This window comes from Capra hircus, chromosome 7 (genome assembly GCF_001704415.2).
Source record: "Capra hircus breed San Clemente chromosome 7, ASM170441v1, whole genome shotgun sequence".
NCBI lineage: Eukaryota > Metazoa > Chordata > Mammalia > Artiodactyla > Bovidae > Capra > Capra hircus.
Window position 1 is genome coordinate 97,996,315 of NC_030814.1, and position 18,197 is coordinate 98,014,511.

The 18,197-nt window shown below is 50.9% G+C and overlaps 1 protein-coding gene and 1 non-coding gene across 2 annotated transcripts; one reads left to right on the top strand and one right to left on the bottom strand.

Moving 5' to 3' along the window:
* FARSA (phenylalanyl-tRNA synthetase alpha subunit) lies at positions 4,683–17,438 on the top strand. Its single transcript, XM_013965098.2, has 13 exons — positions 4,683–5,655; positions 8,366–8,503; positions 8,599–8,697; positions 8,786–8,904; positions 10,449–10,541; positions 10,635–10,763; positions 10,840–10,955; positions 13,245–13,329; positions 13,414–13,513; positions 13,609–13,777; positions 13,882–13,959; positions 14,114–14,228; positions 15,149–17,438. Exons 1-13 carry the CDS (start codon positions 5,407–5,409, stop codon positions 15,285–15,287), a joined length of 1,629 nt encoding a protein of 542 aa, XP_013820552.1. The 5' UTR covers positions 4,683–5,406; the 3' UTR covers positions 15,288–17,438.
* Positions 11,510–11,582, bottom strand: TRNAR-CCU. Its single transcript has one exon. It is a non-coding gene; the product is annotated as a tRNA-Arg (tRNA).

Here is an 18,197-nt window from a genome sequence, read left to right on the forward strand (position 1 = left end):
GGCCAATGAAGGTCGACCACGCGTTGTGGGGGACGCCCACCGGTGAAGTCGGGGGGGCCTCGAGCCCCTCAGTCCAGGTCATGTGACCAGACCTCGGCCCAGCCCCGCCCTCCCCTGCGCGCGGCGTTCGGGATCTAGGCGTTTAAAGAACACGCGCGAGCTGTGGTGCTGCGTGAAACTAGGGTCCGGCTCCATTGTAGACTCCACTCAAGGGTTGAGTGGGCAAGGTTTTCCTAGCGTCTTTCCACTCTGAGTTTGGGGAACCCCACCATTCCCACCTTGTCTTTCTCTTCCTTCCCACTCCTCTTCCCGTCCTCCACCCGCCTCCCTGCCCCCCGGCGCCCCCCCCCCGCCTTCCTCCGCAACCCCGCCTTCCTCCCTCCCACACCTCCCTCCCCCGGGATGGGGCAGAGGGCACCGAGCCCTGGGGCTTCTCTTCCTCCCAGCGCCGGAGCCCTGCAGGCCTGGGGGAAGAGTGCCTGTTCTCCGTACGGCCCCCGTAGTGACCTGGCAGCCTGTCAGACTGCTTCTGTGTGAGCTGGGGCAAGTCATTCAGCCTCTTTGAAATCACAGGATCTCTTGAAAGGACAGGAGGAGCGACCCCGGCCAGCTGCTGTCCGGCGGAAATGCTTTTCAAGCTTTTAGGGATTTTCTGGGACAGAGGGAAGGACCCTGACGGCTCAAAAGATGTGACGATAGGTTGTGTTCCTCTCTTTGCAGCCTGTCCTTTACCTCCCTCCCATCCCCGCCCCCCCGCCGGTAAATGAAAGGGGTCGCCGTCTTGTGGTCTCCCGCAAACGGCCTGGTTTTGCAATTAAACGGCTGAATATGAGCGGGCAGGGGGTTCCGTTGGGGAGAAAAAAAGAGAGACAGATGGTGAGGAAGATAAGATCCAAGAGAGGTGGGCAGGACCCCTGAGACTAGAGCCTTCTGAGGCCACAGGCACATGACCGGCCGTGACTGACACCAGCTCCGTACCCCTAGGCTGCAGGAAGGAGGAAGGAGAACGGGGACTTTCCCAAACTGAGCAAATAGGCTCTGGACTTGGGAAGTAGGAATAAACTGGTGAAGGCGGGGGGTGGGGAGCGGATTCTGGCAAAAGAGTGGGGAGGGGGTACTTCCCCTCCAGTGGTGGGGACTCGGAAAGGGAGGTGTGACGAGTTTTGACGAAGTTGGGGTTCTACTTCTCCAAAACAGTATGGCGTATAACCTAAAGTGTTCCTCAGTGATGAAGCCCACACCCACCAACTCTGGGATGACCACTCTAGGCTTTGCACTGATGTTCCTCCCACCTTCCCTCTCTCCCACCATGTGTCATGGACACAGGGGCTTGGTGCTTCCTTCTGGACAGTAGAATCTGTGCCTGTCCTGTTCACCTCACCATTCCACAGTGTCTCCTATAGCACGAGGCACAGAACAAGCTTAAAACCTACTTGATATTAAAAAAAAAAAGTACCTGATATGTCACAGAAGGAAGGGACAAAGGACTCTTGCCAGAATTAAAAAAGCAAAAATGGAGAAAGTGCTTTTTTGGAGGGCAGTACAGTCTTCGTATCTGTGCAGAGGCCGGGGGGAGGCTTCTCAAGTTGTGAGCAGGGGCTACTCTCTAGTTGGGGTGGGCAGGCTTCTCCTTGTGCTGGCTTCTCTTGTTGCAGAGCAGGGTCTCTAGGGTGCAAGGGCTTAGTTTTAGTTGCTCTGCAGTATGTGGAATCTTCCCAAACCAGGAGTTGAACCCTGGTCCCTCAACATTGACAGGTGAATTCTTTTTTATTTTTATTTTTTATTGAAGGATAATTGCTTTGCAGAATTTTGTTGCCGTCTGTCAAACCTCAGCATGAATCAGCCATAAGTGAAAGCGAAAGAAAGTGAAGTCGCTCAGTCGTGTCCGACTCTTTGCGACCCTGTGGACTGTAGCCTACCAGGCTTCTCTGTCCATGGGATTGTCCAGGCAAGAATACTGGAGTGGGTTACCGTTTCCTTCCTTCTCCAGGGGAATCTTCCCGACCCAGGGATCGTACTTGGGTCTCCCGCATTGGAGTCAGATGCTTTAACCTCTTAGCCACCAGGGAATCAGCCATAGGAATACATATATCCCCTCCCTTTTGAACCTTCCTCCCATCTCCCTCCCCATCCCACCCCTCTAGGTTAATACAGAGTCCCTGTTTGAGTTTCCTGAGCCATACAGCAAATTCCTGTTGGTTATCTATTTTACATATGGTAATGTAAGTTTCCATGTTACTCTGCATACATCTTACCCTCTCCCCATGTCCGTAAGTGTATTCTCTTATGTCTGTTTCTCCATTGCTGCCCTGTAAATAAATTCTTCAGTACCATTTTTCTATATTCTGTATATGTGTGTTAGAATACGATATTTATCTTTCTCTTTCTGACTCACTTCACTCTGTATAATAGGTTCTAGGTTCATCCACCTCATCAGAACTGACTCAGATGCATTCTTTTTATGGCTGAGTAATATTCCATTGGGTATATGTACCACAACTTCTTTATCCATTCATCTGTCGATGGACATCTCGGTTGTTTCCATGTTCTAGCTATTGTAAATAATGCTGCAATGAACAGTGGGATACATGTGTCTTTTTCAACCCTAGTTTCCCCAGGTTATATGCCTTAGGAAGGAACTGCTGGGTCATATGGTGGTTTTATTTCTAATTTTTTAAGGAATCTCCATACTGTCTTCCATAGTGGCTATATCAATTTACTTACATTCCCTCCAACAGTACAGAGTCTTCCCTTTTCTCCACATCCTTTCCAGCATTTATTGTTTGTAGGCTTTTTGATGATGGCCATTCTGACTGGTGTGAGATGATATCACGTAGTTTTGATAGTTTTGATTTGCATTTCTCTAATAATGAGCAATATTGAGCATCTTTTCATGTGAGTGTTATTATGTCTTCTTTGGAGAAATGTCTATTTAGATCTTTGTCCCAGTTTTTGATTGGGGCGTTTGTTTTTCTGGTATTGAGTTGGCAGGTGAATTCTTAACCACTGGACCACCAGGGAAGTCCTGGGGGAAGTGCTTTGAAACTAAGATGAGACTTTGAGGAATGCATTCTGAATTTTTGTCAGGACCTCACTATACGTCCAGAATTGGGGGTATTAGTAACCCCATTTTCCAGGCTCAAGTAACAATTATGATGGCTGAATGAGTAAATAGGGCTTCCCAGGTGGCCCAGTGGTGAAGAATTCACCTGTCAGTGCTGGAGATGGGAAGATCTCCTGCAGAAGGAAATGGCAACCCAGTCCAGTATTCTTACCTGGAAAATTCCATGGACAGAGGAGCCGGGTGGGCTCCATGGCCAGGGAGGGGGGTCACAAAAAGTTGGACACAACTGAGTCACTAAACAACAAATGAATAAATGCATGCTGCTTAGACTAGCACCTGACTCAGAGTTCAGACTCAATACCAGCAAATACTGCAGTAAGTACTATTATACCTAATTCTCAGTTACCTGGGCTCATATCATTTCCATCCAAGGGAGGAAACAGGCACAGAAAGATGAAGTGATTTTGCTGGGTGACAAAAATGGCAGATCTGGGATTAGACTCTACTTGTGCTGCCTAATGTAGTCTCCACTATTGACTATAGCCACGTGTGACTATTGCCTTTTGAAATGTAGCTGCTCTTAACTGAGATGAGCTGTAAGTGTAAAATATACATCAGAATTTAATATGAAAAAAAGAATGTAAAATATTTCACTAGTATTAAATATTGAAATGAAAATTTGGACATCTCAAGTTCTATAAATTCCTCAAATTAATACCACCCCCTTTAATTTTGTATTTAAAGTTTTTATTTATTTTTGGCTGTGCTGGGTCTACCTTGTGAAACACAGGCTTTCTCTGGTTTCAACAAACAGGGGCTACTGTCTAGTTACAGCACCTGGGCTTCTTGTTGAAGTGGCTTCTCTGGCTCAGTAGTTGTGGTACACTGGCTCCAGGGCACATGAGCTTCATTGTGCAGCGCAAAGGATTTAGCTGCTCTTCAGCATGCGGAATATTCCTAACCACTGGACTACCAGGGAGGTCGTGACCCCTTTTGTTTTAAACATCGATAATTAGAAAGGGTAAAATTATATTTGTATCTCAAATTACATTTCTTTGTTTTGGCCAGGCCCGAGGCATGCCAACCAGGGATCAAACCCATGCATTCTGCAGTGGAATTGTGGAGTTCTAACCACTGGAACGGAAGAGGCAATGGCACCCCACTCCAGTACTCTTGCCTGGAAAATCCCATGGACAGAGGAGCCTGGTAGGCTGCAGTCCATGGGGTCGCTAACAGTCACACACAACTGAGTGACTTCACTTTCAGTTTTCACTTTCATGCCTTGGAGAAGGAAATGGCAACCCACTCCGGTGTTCTTGCCTGGAGAATCCCAGGGACGGCAGAGCCTGGTGGGCTGCCGTCTATGGGGTCACACAGAATCGGACACGACTGAAGCAACTTAGCAGCAGCAGCAGCAGCAGCAGCAGCAACCACTGGAAAGTGAAGGGTCTGACTTTTTGCAACCATGTGGACTGTACCCCACTAGGTTCCTGTCCATAGAATTGTCCAGGCAAGAATACTGGAGTGGTTGACATTTCCTTCTCCAGGGGCTGTTTCTGATCCAGGAAATGAACCCAGATTTCCTGCATTGCAGACAGATTCTTTACTGTTTGAGCCACCAGGTCAGACTCCCTAACCATTGGACCACCAGGGAATTCCCAGTATCTTGAATTGCTGATCTGCACTACAAATGATTTTCCCTGACATTGATCTTCTCAGAGTAGGGGTGTGGGGGAGGGAGGGCAGGCTCTAGAGCGTTTATGATTTCTGACACTATCTCCAGCAATTCCTTGCAGAACCCTTGCGCAAAGCGTATCACCCAGCTTCAGTTTTCAGCAGTGAAATGTAGATTATATCGGTATGTACAGCACACAGTTTGGAGGAGAGTGAAATAAAGACCCCTGAAGCTCGTAGCACTGGCCCGGGGACAGGGGAGAATGACCATACAAGTTAGCAGCTACTTTGACAATAGCTAGTCTTCTCCCTATTTTTATAGGGTTGGTCCCTCCCCAGTTTCCCTTTGAAAATTTGAAAGTAGTTTACATCAGCAGTTTGACTACGTCTGGAGTCCACCACCCAGAGCCCTCCTGTGGAGTAAGAAAGAATTCTTCCAAGGGCAGACTGTCTCAGGCAGAGAGAGAGAGAAGTCCAAGGTCACACAGCCCACTACGGGTGGAGCTGTGTGAAGTTTAAAACTGCTGTGAGTCTGCCTTTGAGGGCATTAATTTGACCTCTCTGGTGAACCAGACACCACTAGGGGGTCCCTAACCCCTCTGAAGTGCTTGTGACACGTTCAAAATGGCGGCACCCCGAGCCCTGCAACATTGTCCGCCACATTCAAGATGGCGACGCAAGCGCGCCCCACCCCCCAATCCTCGGGGCCGATTCCGGTTCCGGTGGTTCTGGTAGCCGGCAGGGACACGCGGAGCGCACTGGGAGCAACCATGGCGGATGGTCCGGTGGCGGAGGTGCTGCTGCGGCGGCTGGAGGCGGCCGATGGCGGCCTGGACAGCGCGGAACTGGCGACCGAGCTGGGCGTGGAGCACCAGTCTGTGGTGGGCGCCGTGAAGAGCCTGCAGGCGCTGGGTCAGGTGAGCCGGGCGAGTGATGCTGGGCTTCCTCGCTTTTGCATCTGCAATTCCTTCGCCAGGAGGGCTCTGCCTCCTCACCAGATTCTCTCAGTCCTGGTTAGGGGTGATTGTATCCGTGTCCAGTCCAGCGTGCGCAGGGGGGAGTCAGGAAAGAGTGAAGACCCAGGCACGCGGACGCTCTCATGCAGTAAATGTCCATTGATTAATTTTGAGGGGGTGGGGAGGAGGATGGGGGACGAGAAAGACGCAACCGCTGCCTTCGCGCAGGTTGCGATGTGATGGATATACTCAAGTGACCAGAGTGATGGAGGAAGCACAGGGGTGCTTCAGAGGTGTTAACTGCCACAGCCTTGAGGATCAGGGAGAGCATCCCAAAGATGACAGCTGAATCCGGTTTCTGCACTGAGTAAGAAAGCCATGGCACTTTAGGGATCAATGGGGTGGGAGTGGGGGACAGGTGGTGAGAGAGACGCAGCAGAGCCAGATTTTGCAAGGCCTTCTAGGTCTTTATTTCACAGGGGTACTAGGGGACCGTGGCAGGAGCTGGAATCAGTCAGACGTGCTTACTGCCTACATCCATCTTGGCAGGGGCAGGACGGGAGGCAAAGGGACAAGGGCAGAAACTGGCATAGCCCTAAACTAGAGGGTAGCTGGACTGGAGAAGGGGTTCAGGTGAATGAATGAAATTGGGTTCATGGCAAGGTAGGGAGAGCCAGAACGAAGCCCGGCCTTCTGACTTGGACAAGTCAAGGGTGATGGATCCAGAAGGAGGGGATGCTGATGGACTCCTGGGCCACCCAGCAGCCTGGATCCATGAAGCTAGGACTCAGAAAACATAGCTGGACTGTTTTTTCATCAGAATCATATAATGTGCCCTTTCTGGCCTCAGCTTTTTTCTGACTGAGTCAGGTCTTAGTTGCTGCATGTGGGATCTTTCCTCGTGGCCTCCGGACTCTCTGGTTGTAGCCCTTGAGCTTTCGTGTTTGAGACATATGGGATCTTAGTTCTCCGACCAGGGATTGAATTTCAGGGACTGAATCTGTGGTCCCTGCGCTGCAAGGCAGATTCTTAACCACTGGAGCACCAGGGAAGTCCCTGACCTCAGCTTTATTTTTCATTCAATCTTTGACGGAACCTTAGATTTACAGAAGAGTAAGGGGATATGTGGAGACAGAAATAGTAACCCATCCAGTATTCTTGCCTGGAAATCCCATGGACAGAGGAGCCTGGCGGGCTAAGTCCATGTGGTCGCAAAAGAGTCGGACACAACTTAGTGACTGAACAAACAAACAAGGCGATATGTAAGATGTAACTCTAATTTATTCCCAGGTTGAAGATGGGACAACTTATAAGCATTGGTCAGAATCTTAATCAGTGTCACCAGAAGGAACAGGCAAACCTGAATTAGTAATTAGGCACCCAGGCTGCAGAGCCTGAGGTTGTCAGCACAAAAAGGGAGTGAAGCTATGTTGTGTGGGATGACAGTACCTTGATTGATGTGAAACTGACATTTGTGTAGGCTACAGAGGGTTAAGTAGTGGCAGTTTAATGTGGTTCATTGTAAGGATGATGATGATATTAATTGATAGTAGTAGTTAGGTTTCTACGGCACTTGCAGCATACTAAGTGTTCTGCATCCTTTCTTTGTTTTTGTTTGTTTGTTTGGCCCCAGTGGGCGGCATGCGGGATCTTAGTTCCTGGATTAGGGATTGAACTTGTGCCCCCTTCACTGGGAGCTTGAACTCTTAACCACTGGACTGCCAGGGAAGTCCTCTGCATCTTTTCTGTTTAGTTACACCTCAGAGCAACTCTGAGCTAAAACCCACCCCACCTTTTTCTCACGTATAAGAAATTTTGCTCAGGGAGGTTAAGCCGTTTTCAGCAAGGTCAAACAGTAGGTGAGGAGCAGACCTAGAAATTAGAATGACATGGGAGCCTAGGGTTTCTGTGTATAATGCGGATCCCTGGGGTTTTTCTCTGACATCTGAGTACTGAGATGCAAACACATAAATCATTTCATCTGAGACTTTAAAAATCTTTCCAGGGTTCAAAAGTGGTGGTCCAGTGGCTAAGACTCCATGCTCCCAGTTCAGGGCACCTGGGTTCGATCCCTGGTCAAGGACCTAGGTCCCACATGCTGAAACTAAAAGGTGCCACATACCACAAGGAAGGACTTCCCAGGTGGTACTGGTGGTAAAGAACCCACCTGCCAATGCAGGAGACACAGGAGAGGCAGGTTTGATCCCTGGCTTGGGAAAATCCCCTGGAGGAGGAAATGACAACCCACCCCAGTATTCTTGCCTGGAGAATCCCATTGACAGAGGAGCCTGGCGGCCTCCTGTCTATGGGGTCACAAAGAATTGGCACACGCACATGCAGCAAGAAAATTACTGCGTGCAGCAACTAAGACCCAGCACAGTTGAATAAATAAGTACTTTTTTTTTTTTTTTTTAAGTGATGGAATTTGTTCTTTTTCAGGCAGGTAATGCCCTTAGTACTCTACCCTGCTCTCAGACGTGTAAATGATTTTTGTCATTATCCTCATGTCACAAAAGATCAACCAAGAGTCAGCAAGGGCAGATCACTTTGCTCGGGAGTGGTACAGCTGGGATGCGAAGCTGGCTTCAGAGGCCGTGCACCCCCAGTGCTGTGGCAAGGGGGTACCTGGATCTGAGCCCTGTCCCTGCCATGCCCCCCTATTTTTCTACAGATCATCGAGACTGAGCTGCGCTCCACCAAGCGCTGGGAGCTCACTGCTGAGGGTGAGGAGATTGCCCAGGAGGGCAGCCACGAGGCCCGGGTGTTTCGCAGCATCCCCCCAGAGGGCCTGCCCCAGAGTGAGCTCATGGTAGGAGCCTGAGGGGGCTGGGGCCTCAGGAGCTATGTTGCGGTGACGGCAGCCCTCGTGCCCGTGCCCCCCTCACTGCAGCCTTGTTCCCCCAGCGACTGCCCAGTGGCAAGGTGGGCTTCAGTAAGGCGATGTCCAACAAGTGGATCCGGGTGGACAAGAGTGCTGCTGACGGGCCCCGGGTGTTCCGAGTGGTGAGTCCCTGCTGGAGGACGGTGGGCCAGGTGGTCGGGCAGGTGGGCCCCTGGCCCTCAGGGTCTCTCACACCCAACCCTGTGGCAGGTGGACAGCGTGGAGGATGAGGTGCAGCGCCGGCTCCAGCTGGTCCGGGGTGGGCAGGCTGAGAAGCTGGGAGAAAAGGAGCGGAGTGAGCTCCGGAAGCGGAAGCTGCTGACTGAAGTGTGAGTGGGTGCCACCCCCAGGCTCACACCTGGGTCACTTGCCTGGCCCTGGAGTTGGGGAGGGGACAGGGAGGCGTTCTGCCCATACTGGGCCGGTGTGCTATCGGGCTCCTCCCCGCCCCCCTTTACACTGGGGTGGTCAAGTGCACTTGCCACACTCATGCCCCGACAGGGCGTTTACCTGTGCTCTGCTTCTGTCCAGAAAGATCCTCTCACTGTTCTTCAAGGCAAGTTCTGACATCATATCTCTGTTCACATGTCAGCATAGAGAGGCCACCACCCTAACACGCTTTCCTCCCTTCGACTTCTATAAAAGTTCCACACTCCTGGTCTCCAGCCCTTTTGCCCTCCCTGTTTACTTCCTCTACAGTCCTAAGCACTGCCTGAAATTTAAATATTTGTTTATTTTACTGGTTTTTGGCTGTGCCCCACAGCATGTGGGATCTCACTTCCCCAACCAGGAACCAGAGCCATGCCCCCTGCATTGGAAGAATGGAGTCGTAACCACTGGATGGCCAGGGAAGTGCCAGCACTGTCTGGACTTGATTGGGCTCGGGGCTCTGCTGTCACAGGGCCGATGTCTCCTCAAGCAGATGGAGCAGTTACAAGAACGCAGACTGGAGTGGGGCTGCCTGGTTCACCTCCCAGCTCTGCCATATATTAGCTCTGTGACCTTGACTGAGTTACCTGATCTTTCCAGGCCTCTGTTTACGCATATGTGAAGTGGTCCCTTTTCACACATGGTTATGGGGTGACTTTATAGAACAGAACCTAGTGTAGAATCAAGCTCTCTAAACTTGATCTGTAGGGGGACTTACCTGGCGGTGCAGTGCGTAAGATTCCCAAGCTTCCAGTGCAGGAGGCATGGGTTTGATCCCTGGTCAGGGAACTTAGATTCCGATGCCATGCAGCAAGGCAAAAAAGTTTTTGTTTTACTTTTTCATTTTTAAAAGGGCTTTCCTGGTGGCTCAGCTGGTAAAAAATCTGCCTGCAGTGTGGGAGACCTGGGTTCGATCCCAGGGTTATAGGAAGATCCCCTGGAGAAGGAAATGGCAACCCACTCCAGTACTCTTGTGTGGAAAATCCCATGGACTGAGGAGCCTGGTAGGCTACAGTCCATGGGGTTGCAAAGAGTCGGACATGACTGAGCGACTTCACCTTCCCTGGTGGTCTTTGCTTAAGAATCCATGCTTCCACTGTAGAGGGCATGAATTCCATCCCCGGTCGGGTAACTAAGATACCCCATGCCACACGATACAGCCAGAAAATTAATAAATAGGCTCATTTGACCTATTATTATCACTCATAGCTTTATGGTTAGTGCCTTGAACAGGCCCTGGCACACAGTAGGGTCTCAATAAGTGTTTGTTGAATGAGTACGTGCATGAACATAGGGATGTAGGTGGGGCTAAATAAGGGTTTCGGGAGATGGTAAGTGTTGGAGAAAATGGCAGCAGAGTTGCTTGGCAGGTAAAGTGGGGGTCAGCATCAGCTGGGGGGTCAAGAGAAGCAAAGGAGGTAACAGTGATGTCCCCTGGCCTCAGGACCCTGAAGACTTACTGGGTGAGCAAAGGTAGTGCCTTCAGCACCAGCATCTCCAAGCAGGAAACAGAGCTGAGCCCAGAGATGATCTCCAGGTAGGGGGCAGCCCCAGGGCTGGGGACTGGTTGGGGGAGGGTGGTAGGCAGCCCCCACCATGCCCACATACCCTGCACCGTGCCCCTCCATAGCGGCTCCTGGCGGGACCGGCCCTTCAAACCCTACAATTTCTCGGCCCACGGCGTCCTCCCCGACAGCGGCCACCTGCACCCGCTGCTCAAGGTCCGCTCCCAGTTCCGGCAGATCTTCCTGGAGATGGGGTGAGCATGGGCCCAGGGGCGGGGCTAGCCCAGGCCTGGGGCACAGGCAGGGCAGTCAGGCTGCGTCTCCCACCAGGTTCACCGAGATGCCGACTGACAACTACATTGAGAGCTCCTTCTGGAACTTTGACGCACTCTTCCAGCCCCAGCAGCACCCGGCACGCGACCAGCATGACACCTTCTTCCTGCGAGGTGGGTGCACCCTGCTGCCCCATGCCACCCGAGGGGCCAGGCCTGGGCAGAGCCTTTCGGGGTAACCTACCATCTTACAGGATAAACTCCATCCTTCTCAGGGTGGCCAGCAAAGCCTGTGTGAGCTACTGTCGTTAGCTTCTGTGATCTTCCACCTCCCCTCCTCTCACCTCAGGGTCTTTGCTGTGCGTTCTGCCGAGAAGTGTCTTCTCCCAGGTCTTCATGGCCACCTCTGGAATCAAATCTCTGCTCACAAGTCATCTCAGAGAGGCCCCCGCCGACATGCCCTTGTCCCCCCAGGTCCCTTTTCTTTTTTTGGCTGCACCAGGTTTTTTTTTTTTTAATTATTCATTTGGCTGTGTTGGGGCTTAGTTGTGACATGTGGGATCTTCATTTTTTTTGCAGCATGTTGGATCTAGTTCCCTGACCTGGGATTGAACCCAGGCCCCCTGCATTGGAAGCACAAAGTCTTAGCCACTGGACCACCTGGGAAATCCCTGCATCAGGTCTTAGTTGCAGCACATGGGATCTTCATTGTGGCATGCAGGATATAGTTCCCTGACCAGGGATCGAACCCGGGCCTCCTACATTAGGAGTGTGGAGTCCTAACTACTGGACCACCAGGGAAGTTCCCCTCCCCAGCCAAGCTCTAAAAAGCTTCTCATTGCTAGTCTTCAAGTTTAGTTTCCATTTCTTTCTTCCACAGTCCTCAGTGTTCTCTAAATTGCATGACTTTTCAGAATAGTCATTGTCTCCACACCACCAGGCGAGCAGACAAGGCTGTTGTGTGCCTGTTATCCAGCCAGGAACAAAATGTCATTATCATCGTCACGGCATCCAGAACTTACCAAGGACATCCATAGTGGTCCAGTGGTTAAAGTTTCCAGACTTCCACTGCAGGGGGTGTGGGTTCAATCCCTGGTCAGGGAAGTTGCAACAGCCAGAAAAACTATCCCAAACAAAACTTACTGGGCTGCCACTCGCCTCATCTGCCTACCAACTACAGGAAGTAGACTGTCAGCCCCCTGTTGCAGATGAGGAAATGGGCCCAGAGAGGAGACATCACTTGCCCAGGGTCACAGCTTGTAAGAGGTGGAGCTGGGAATGGATGTGTGGCTTTTTGGGTATAGTAAAATTGTATTTCAGGAAGGGAATCGTAAGAACTTGCATACTCATGTGCCATAGGGTCACTGAGCTCCTGTGACTTCTCTGTTAAACCTCTGGATCACAGCCACAAATGAGACAGAAGTGCTTGCCCTGAGACCCTCATGTCCTCGTTGGGCAAGATGTACCTTAAATCCTGAGTAAGGAAATGGCAGTCTACTCCAGTGTTCTTGCCTGGAAAATCCCATGGACAGCCTGTGGGGTTAAGAAAAGAATCAGACGTGACTTAGTGACTAAACAACAACAAGCTGTAAACGTGGCGATGCAAGATGGCAGTAAATGAGATGGAAGAACTGACATTGTGTTGGGGGTGTACACGGTCAATTTAAAGTCTGCTAGGATTTGGACTTCTTTGGAAGTCTGTTGGTTAAGACTTTGTACACTGTGCAGGGGGCATGAGTTCAATCCCTGGTAGAGGAACTAAGATCTCATATGTTGTACAGCATGACCAAAAATTGTTTTTTAAAGTCTGCTTAAGCAAACATAGAAGGAGGTGAGGGAGGGGGCTCCATCCGTGGAAGGAAGGTTCCAGGCAAAGGGAATGGCCAGTGCAAAGGCCCTGAGGCTGGCACATGCCCGGTGTACTTACAAATTGGCAGGGAAGCCCTGTGGCTCGAAGAAGTGATCAGTTAGGAGTGGGAGGAGGGAATTCTCTGGTGGTTCAGTGGTTCGCACTCCATGCTTTCACTGTCATGGACATGGGTTCAATACCCGAGTTGGAGAACTAAGTCCCACAAGCCCTGCAGCATAGCCAGAAAAAAAAAAGGAGGAGGCAGCAGGACCGGGGAAGGTTCTGGTAGAGGAGGGGTGTGAGTGACTGCCTCAGGTGTTCCCAGGTGCCCTCCAGCAGTTACAGAGGGCAAGCGAGGGAGCTGCCTAAGTCACTGTCTGTTTTCCTTGTGGTGGCTCTTTGAGTAATGGTCATTATTTATTTATTTGGCTGCGCCAGGTTTTAACTGCGGCATGTAGGATTTTTAGTTGCGGCAGGTGGGATTTAGTTCCCTGACCAGGGATCAAACCCAGGCCCCCTGTGCATTGGGAACTCGGAATCTTAACCATTGGACCACCAAAGGAAGTCCCAAGAAATGCTCCTTGACTGACCAGATGTTGCTCTGTCCTGCCCAGATCCAGCCCAGGCCCAGCAACTCCCAATGGACTATGTCCACCGTGTGAAGCGCACCCACTCTCAGGGCGGCTATGGCTCACAGGGGTAAGTGAGGACCAGGACTTTGGATGGGGAAGAGGCTGGGGACCGAGAGCTGCATCATGGACTTCCTTGCATGTCCCCCTGAAGGTACAAATACAACTGGAAACTGGACGAGGCTCGGAAAAACCTGCTGCGCACACACACCACAGCAGCCAGCGCCCGTGCCCTCTACCGCCTGGCCCAGAAGGTGTGGCCAGGCTCCGGCAGCATTGGAGGGAGGGGCTGGGCTGTCATACTGACCTCCTCACCCATGCCCGGGCCTGGCCTGCCTGTCACCCGCAGAAGCCCTTCACTCCGGCCAAATACTTCTCCATCGATCGAGTGTTCCGGAATGAGACCCTGGATGCCACTCACCTGGCCGAGTTCCACCAGATTGAGGGCGTCGTGGCTGACCACGGCCTCACGCTGGGCCACCTCATGGGTGTCCTGCGGGAGTTCTTCACCAAGCTGGGTGAGCAGGCGGGCCAGAGTGGACAGTGTTGGTGGGTAACAGGAAGACGCCTTGGTCATCAGCCCGATTCTCCCCCTAACTCTGTTTGCCTGCCTCCCCACCAGGTATCACCCAGCTGCGTTTCAAGCCGGCTTACAATCCCTACACCGAGCCCAGCATGGAAATATTCAGCTACCACCAAGGTCAGGTGGAACCCAGTACTGGGGCAGGGAGGGAGGTCTCAGGCTGCCCACAGCTCAGCCCAGCTTCCTGTTCCTGAGGACCCCACCTGCTGAGCTCATTGCCATGCCCAGTATCACCCACGCAAGCCGCCCCATCGTTTTCCTGCCTCCACAGGTCTGAAGAAGTGGGTGGAGGTCGGAAACTCTGGGATCTTCCGCCCTGAGATGTTGCTGCCTATGGGGCTCCCTGAGAATGTGTCGGTCATTGCCTGGGGTCTCTCGTTGGAGCGGTGAGTACCCAAGCCATGTAGGGTGTTGGCTGCCTCACTCGGGTGACTTGTCAGGCATGGGGGCCTGTAGACTTGCAGCCCTCTCCATTGATTCATTCATTTGAGAAATTCTTAGTGAGCACCTGCTGTATGCCCATTCTGTGCTGTGATTACAACACACATCTCTGTTCTATGAAGCTGGGGTGCTAATGGACCAAGGAGGATGAGAATTGATAAGATAAATAAGTACGTTCAACAAACCAAGCTTAGAGTATGTCCAAAAACAGTGTTATGGGGCTTCCCTGGTGGCTCAGTGGTAACGAATCTGCCTGCCAGTGCAAGAGATATGGGAGACTCAGATTCAATCCCTGGGTCAGGACGATCCCCTGGAGAAGGAAGTGGCAACCCACTCCAGTATTCTTGCCTGGGAAATCTCACGGGTAGAGGAGCCTGGCGGGCTACAGTCCATGGGGTCACAAAAGGGTCGAACCTGATTGAGCAACCAAACAATCACAACCTCAGAAGTAATGTTGGAGCAGAAACACAGCAGGGAGAGCTAAGATGTCAGGGAAGGCCTCTCGGAGGAGGTGACATCTGAGCAACAAATGGAGGTGGCTGAATTGGTAAGCTGTGAAGATATCTGGGGAAGGGTGGTCCAGGCAAAGGGAATAACCAGTGCAAAGGCTCTGAGGCTGGAGCAGGCCTGCTGTATATGGAGCACATTGAGGAGGCCATCGTGACTGGTGGGAGGAGGGAGTGAGTGAAGGGGGAGAGTGGGTAGAGATAGGGGTGAGGGAGGTGACAGGGGCAGATGGTGTGGGGCCTTTTGAGCCCAAGGGAGGGCTGGGGCTTTTACTTCTGGGAAGGTAGCAAGAGAGGTTGTGATCAGAAGAGAGCATGACCTAACCTTGTATTAAACCCTGTCCCCGCCCCCCTCCAAGCCCGACGATGATCAAATATGGCATCAACAATATCCGGGAGCTGGTGGGCCACAAGGTGAACCTTCAGATGGTGTACGACAGTCCCCTGTGCCGCCTGGACGCTGAACGGGGGCCCCCTTCGACTCAAGAGGCTGCGTGACATGAGCTGCCCCCCATAGGCCACCTTCCCCAAAACCTTGCTGCCCCCTTGCATCCCTGCCGGTGACCCCCTTGTATTTACGAGGCCTCTGTGAGGCCCATCCCCCTGCCCCAGTATCTCCTCTTCCTGATCAGCCCCAGGGTCCCGGGGTCAGGGGAGTGGGTAGCAGGTTCATTCCGTTGTCCACCTATGAGGGTGGGCCTTGGGGAGCCCTGCAGGCTAGCTGTTGGCTAATAAAGTGGGCACATGCCCTCATCTGGTGCCTTTCCTTAGGGGTGGAAGGTGCTGGAGCCCCGGGTGTAAGACATGATGAGTTGGAGGTCTTGGATCTTGGGGACCTCCTTGGCCAGCCTGAGCCATATCCCTGTCAGGGAAGACTGGCTCCATCAAGCATTCACCAGTTTGCTTCCTGGTGCCAGGTCTCTTCTAGGTGAAGGGAATAACCCCTGCCCGCTGTGGAAGCGGGGGAGGCCAGGGAGGTGTTGGGTCCCTGGGAGCCAGGATTCCCACCAATTGGGAGTCAGGCATTGGTGGGATGGGGTGGATAGCCTTATTTATTTATTTTTGGCTGTGCTGGGTCTTCATTGTGGCCTGAGGGTTTAGTTGCCCCAGGGCATGTAGGATCCCTGACCAGGGATTGAACCTAGGTCCCCTGCAGTGGAAGGCAGATTCTTAACCACTAGACCACAAGGGAAGTCCCAAGCTGAGCCTTTAAAACTGCTTTTTTTGTTATTGTTAAAGAGCAGTTTAGTTTTAGGTTCATAGCAAAAGTAAGTGACAGGTACAGAGATTTCTCAAACCCCCTGCGTTGATGCATCATAATCACCCACGGTCCATAGTTGACATTTTGGTTGACTCCCCATGTTGTATGTGGCTTTGGATAAATGTATGATGACATGTGGGCTTCCCTGGTGGCTTATTGGTAAAGAATCCATTTTCTTGCCAATGCAGGAATGCAGGTTCAATCCTTGGGTCGGGAAGATCCCCTGGAGGAGGAAATGGCAACCCACTCCAGTATTCTTGCCTGGAGAAATCTGCAGAGGAGCCTTGCAGGCTACAGTCCAGAGGGTCACAGGGTCAGACACGGTAGTGACTGAGCACAAACGTGTGATGACCTATATTATGATATCCTAATGTTTCATAAATTTCACTGCCCTAAAAGTCCCCTGTGCTACACGAATTCATCCCTTTGTCCTCCCCCTAAAAAGCTACTCTTAAAAAAAAAAAACTCATAAGGATTTCAAATGAGCCCAGAATAGAAACATGAGTGAATAGGATAAAGTTCCAGGAGCCTACCACTCAAACTGACTAGTGAGCACACCTGTTTCTGTGAAAATATTTCAAAGCAAACCCCAGGACTTCCCTGGTGGTCCAGGGGTTAAGACTTAAAGCTTCCAGTGCAGGAGGTGCAGGTTAGATCCCTAGTTAGGGAACTAAGATCCTATGTGCAACTAGGCCTGGAAATCCCAGCAATCTTGTCACCCACCCCAGAGCAGTGCACTTTGGGAAACATGGGTGGTTTTTTTATGTAACCATGAGGTCACTTTTATGCCCAGTGCAGTTAGCAGTCAGCTGGGTTCTTTTTGGTCTCAGGGCCTGTGGGCACCAGTCTTAAAAGGGCTCCTGACTCAAATCTTTTATTTCAAAGAAAATAATCCAATCATACAGAAAAATATTTCTTCATTCAATAAAGGTGCATCTCTTTAAGTGCCAGCAGTGGGCAAAGTTGTTTCAGGTCCCTGCCTTTTAAGAGCTGACACTTACCTGTGGATGAACAGATAAATATAGAAATGGAGGGAAGAGTAGAAGCCATGTAAAAAGTAAAGGTTAGTGAGGATGAAACATATAATACAAAGCATAAGAAACACCCAAGAATCCACCCCTAGTTCTTTTGAATCTGAACAGATATTTGCACTGGATCTTTCACTTAGGTCTCTGTGACTAATGTTTCGAAGACCCTTATGAGCTTGTCCTAGTTTCTTTTGCCCCCCACCCCACTAAGATTGCCCCCTCCAGAATCTTGTATTTATCACTCTCTTTGCTTTTAAACTTTTGCTATTTACATGCTACTTTAACAAGACATGGTTTCATTTTGCATGTTTTCAAAAAAGTTACACAAACTGTGCACCATAAAAATCATCCTGCACCTTCCTTGTTGCCTGTTTGGTTTTCTTAATTTTTGGCCGCATGTAGGATGTTAGTTCCCCAACCAGGGGTCAGACCCATGTGCCCTGAAGTGGAAGCTGGGAGTCTCAGCCACCCGACCACCAGGGAAGTCCCTGTGTTGCCTTTGTCTTGATTTGGTCCTTGTGTGTGTGTGCATGTTTAGAAGTTAAGCCTGAGATTTTTCTCCATAGATAATCCTGGAATCTTCAAATCTGATGCTGCAGGAAGATGTAACATCTTGTAGCTAGCTCTGCTACAGTAGCTACTAATGTTAGCTACTATTCATTAAACTCTTGAGTGTGTTCCTGATGTCTACCCCTGAAACCCTTACAAATAGTCTCATGTTTTAGATTTTATCACCTTGGTAGTAGACAAAGATGAGTTTTGTGAGTGAGTGGCAGTTTAATGATCACCCCTGTTATTGGTAAGAGACAGCCCAGATTCAAACCCCTCGGGCTCTCCAGAACATAGGTGTAAAGGGGTTGTGCTCTAGTGTGTGTGGCCAGGGACAGAGTCCTGAACAGAAGGGCTGAGCATGTGTGTGTGTTTGGGGGTGGGGGGTGATTCCAGCTGTCTTCCCCTCGTGGACACTTTGACATAAACACAGAAATGAAAGGAGGGGTAGAAGCCATGTAAAAAGTGAGGGTGAAACATATATGATACAAAGCATAAGAAATATCCATCTCCTCTCCAATCAGGACAAAAGTCCCAAACCTTGACCTTGACTCAGCCCATCCCCTACCA